Source organism: Haplochromis burtoni, unplaced genomic scaffold (genome assembly GCF_018398535.1).
Source record: "Haplochromis burtoni strain Fernald_Lab_line unplaced genomic scaffold, NCSU_Asbu1 Contig_555, whole genome shotgun sequence".
In the NCBI taxonomy this organism is placed as follows: domain Eukaryota; kingdom Metazoa; phylum Chordata; class Actinopteri; order Cichliformes; family Cichlidae; genus Haplochromis; species Haplochromis burtoni.
In genome coordinates this window covers 254,303-258,894 of record NW_024582916.1, presented here as the reverse complement: position 1 = coordinate 258,894, position 4,592 = coordinate 254,303, and the positions used below count along the sequence as shown (strand labels likewise).

The 4,592-nt window shown below is 41.3% G+C and overlaps 1 protein-coding gene across 1 annotated transcript in view; it reads left to right on the top strand.

Annotated features, from left to right (window-relative positions):
- Positions 1-4,592, top strand: part of zmat4a (zinc finger, matrin-type 4a) — a 155,941-nt gene that overhangs the window by 87,490 nt on the left and 63,859 nt on the right. The window contains exon 4 of the mRNA XM_005948064.3: positions 2,057-2,213. Within this exon, the coding sequence (XP_005948126.1) occupies positions 2,057-2,213 (157 nt within the window). The remainder of the gene's footprint in view (positions 1-2,056; positions 2,214-4,592) is intronic.

Sequence of the window (4,592 nt, the reverse complement as noted above, 5' to 3'; positions counted from 1 at the left end):
CCTGTTTGATACATTGACAGAAAAGACAGTTCTATCAGGTCCCAAGCGTCTGAACATTTCTGTGTTAATGGCTGAAAACTGATGAAGTTTGAAGACATTTGCAGCCATTTCTGAATTCACCCAGTTAGAGCAGGGCGATATGGCCAAAAATATTTATCACGATATATATTTGACAATTTGCGATAACGATATAACTGACGATATAACTAACGATATAATTGACGCGAGACAAAATACAACTCCACAACTGTACTAGCGCAAAAAAACCCATTCATGTATTTTCACTTAAACAAGCAGCTGTTTATGTGTATTAAAGCTATATAAAAATTTAACTGTGCAAATGCAAATTCCTTGCTGAAAGTTGAACCAAAAGGCATTTCCAGTAGAAATGGGCTGACATATCCTGAGCATAACCATGTATAATATCCACTGAAGTTAAAAAGAAGTGCTTTGCAACATTAAACTGCAGTGTGTCAAATAAAAAAGTCAAATACGTATTTTTCAGACCATAAGGTGCACGGGATTATAAGGCACATTAAGCTAAATAAAGCAGTCAGATAAATCAAACTTTATTCAACTCATACTTCTCGCTTCTTCCACTTCTGTACCATTGATTCATTAATGCTGTATTCTATCACAGCTGCTCTATTCCCGTGTTGTTGCAGTATATTATTGACTAACCTCGTATTGTGGATGGATTGTCTCAGTTGTTCTCCTGACTGAAGTTTGGTCCGTTTACAGCATACTGCCATGCGATTGCATTTGTCTCTAACCATCAGGAACCTTCACGTTAACTTTTATCGAGTGGAAAAGTGTTAGCGTTGATTCCTCCAGATTCACCGTTTATGTTATGCTAACATAGCTGTGTCGCTAGCGATCACGTAGCACATGATTATAAACCAGCTAGCCCAACTTCAGTAACCTTACAAACGTCACTGCTGTTTAGTTTCCTGTCTTCATTTAAGTTGGAAATGATAGCAGAGCTGTACGTTTGAATTTTTCAGAAATCTCTCAGTTAGAACATGCTATATCATGCTCAGGTAACTAGTGAAACTAGCGAGCTAACTTCCGCTAGCTTCTAACTCCGTTAAGTGTAATAAATTCTGTTTTCATGGGTGCCTGGATGTTAAACTTCATAGTTACACCTGGTAAAGCAGCAATGCTGATCGTTTTATTAAAGATGAAAGAATTTAGACATTTTAACTCTCAGTGATTCTGCAGGGTTTGTTTGACTTTGGGACCTGAAGAGACGGAGTTCAGGACCCAGCTACTCCCAGATTTACGAGCGCCTTAGTCCCACAAATACGGCAATAACGACGGCCCGCTTGCATGTTCTACAAAAAACTGCTTTGTTTTGTATCTGACGGACAAACACCAAACCAGTTCAACATCACTGAAGTGGCAAAATTTTTACAAACTAATTCTGGTTCATTCGCTTCACTCAACGATCCGTTTTCTCCCTTCTCATTCTCCGTTGCCGCCATGCTTTTTTTGGCCATGTGCGTATGAAAACAAAGGCACTACACATGCGTTTTACCCATCTTCTATCGCGATATTTCATTTTCTTATCGTTGCCTAACATTGTACCGGTATTACTGTGAACGGTATAATGTGGCCCAGCCCTACACCCAATCTCTTAGTTTCTCAGACCCCCAACCGAACTGAAATCTTCTGTTACTAGTTGCTTGATCTGGTCTTTATGGTTCTTAGACTTGGTTGTTATTTGTACTTTTTTTGACCTTTTGTTTACTGCTTCTTCTTTAGGTTTGCTTTTTTTTTATTCACTTAATCTATCAGGCTTCAGTTGTCTGCTTTTTGGGTCCTGTATTGGATAGAGTTGACTCTATTTGCATTCTGCCAGGATCCTATCCTTCAGACAGGAAATGTTAGAATTATCTTCTAAGTTGAGTCAGCCAAAGTAAAGCCATTCAGTGTTAAAGTGCTAAAATGATATGCTGTTCTTCCTTTGTTATGCATAGTACATGTTTGAACCCTATTTTTAAAGCTCTCAAAAATAAATAAATGTGGTTCTCAATCATGCATTTTTCTTTTCTAGGGCAGTGACGACGGTGATGTGGACAAGAATAAATGCTGCACACTGTGTAACATGTCCTTCACCTCAGCGGTTGTGGCACAGTCACACTACCAGGGTAAAATCCACGCAAAGAGGCTAAAACTACTACTGGGAGAGCAGCCTGCCATCACAACCAAAGGTATATCCCCAGTTAAAAATTCATCATGGGTATCAATGATGGAAGAGCTACATGTGTTCAAAGGGGATTTATAATTGAGAAGAAAATAATTAAGGAATGAGAGACAAGTTATAGTACTTAAGGCTACCATCAAGATATGTGTTGGCAGTCTCGTAGATGTATATGTGAAATTAAATATGTGACAGATCGGGTTTTCTGTTCTCCCTATATTTCCATACCTACTGTATCTGAGCTTAGGAGCAATGCAATAGGACTCTTAGATCAGTGATCCAAAATGTCACAAATAAAAAAGGGGTGCTGTATGGTATGTATACTGCGGGAGCCCATAGGCTAGACCAGGGGTAGGGAAATCCAGGCCTCGAGAGCCGGTGTCCTGAAGGTTTTAGATGTGTCCTTGATCCAACACAGCTGATTTAAATGGCTAAATTAGCTCCTCAACATGTCTTGAAGTTCTCCAGAGGCCTGGTAATGAAATAATCATTTGATTCAGGTGTGTTGACCCAGGGTGAGATCTAAAACCTGCGGGACACTGGCTCTCGAGGCCTGGAGTTCCCTACCCCTGGGCTAGACCTGTAGCATACTCAGGGAGATGAGGAACAAATTATAATTATATTTATATAATTATAATTATATATATAATTTTATGTTGTTTTTCTGCCTACCTTTGTGCTGAGTTTTGAAGTACACAATACTTTATCTACAGAGACTTCATAACAAATAAATCATAAGACTTATGAAACTGTGTTATGTCATGGAAGCAACTCAGAATTAAAGAAAATGGTCTTTGTTTAGAACACTTGATTCCTGTTTTCTTACTTTTTTGCATATTTGTCACAGTTAAATATTTTAGATCATCAAATGCTAAGGATGTTATGACGAGATATTAGGTTTGAATATCTTTTTCCCTTAATAAATGAATTCATCAATTAAAAACATCATTGTACTTTGTATTTACTCAGGTTATCTTTGTCTCATCTTAAAATTTGTTTGATAATCTGAAGCATTTAAATATGACTAATATGCAAAAAACTCCATCCATCCATCTATTGTCTTCCGCTTATCTGGAGCCGGGTCGCGGGGGCAGCAGCCCAAGCAGAGAAGCCCAGACCTCCCTCTCCCCAACCACTTCCTCCAGCTTTTCCGTGGGGACACCATGGCATTCCCAGGCCAGCCGAGAGATATAATCTCTCCAGCGTGTCCTGGGTCTGCCCTGGGGCCTCCTCCCTGTGGGACATGCCCGGAACACCTCACCCAGGAGGTGCCTACGAGGCATCCTTGTCAGATGCCAGAACCACCTCAACTGACTCCTTTCAATGTGGAGGAGCAGCGGCTCTACTCTGAGCCCCTCCGGATGGCCGAACTTCTCACCCTATCTCTAAGGGAGAGACCAGCCACCCTTCAGAGGAAGCCCATTTCCGCCGCTTGTATTCGCAATCTCGTTCTTTCGGTCACTACCCACAGCTCGTGGCCATAGGTGAGGGTAGGGAAGTAGATCGACCGGTAAATTGAGAGCTTCGCTTTTACACTCAGCTCTCTCTTCACCACAACAGACCGGTACAGCGTCCGCATCACTGCGCCCGGTGCACTAATCCGTCTGTCGATCTCCTGCTCCCTTCTCCCATCACTTGTGAACATGATCCCAAGGTACTTAAACTCCTCCACTTGGGGCAGGAACGCGTCCCTGACCCGGAGTGGGCACTCCACCCTTTTCCGGCTGACAGCCATGGCCTCACATTTGGAGGTGTTGATTCTCATTCCCAAAAAACTCAAGAAGGGGAACTCAGGAGCGGTATTTACTTACATATACTATACATACATACATACACACATATGAGCCAAATTAGATTCCAACAATTGATTTGTGTTATATTTTAATAAAATTGCTTTCAATATCCATACATCAATGTTTTAACTGCTTATCCAGTCTTGCTGTCATTGCTCTGAATATGTATCTGTTAAATCTTTCTTTCAAATTATTACATTATCACAAAATATGGAACTTTTTATGTGGACATTTTACACACGATTTGTCCTGTGGTTATCTGCCCCTCAGCAAGAGCAACAAAGATACAGTTGAGTACCACCTGAAAAGGGTACAAAAGGTACGCATGATGGTCTGTGGTTAGTACTGTTGCCTGACAGCAAGAAGGTCCTGCCTTCAATTCCACCATCAGATCAGCCTTTCTGTGTGGAGTTTGCATGTTCTTTCCGTGGGTTCTCTCCAGGTCCCACAGTCCAAAGACATGCAGTTAGTAGGTTTGGGTAAATTGATGATTCTAAATTGCCCATGGTTGTCTGTCTCTATGTGTTTGCCCTGCGACAGACCCGTCCAGGGTGCGCCCTGCCTCTCACCCTAAGACAGCTTAGATAGGCTCCAAC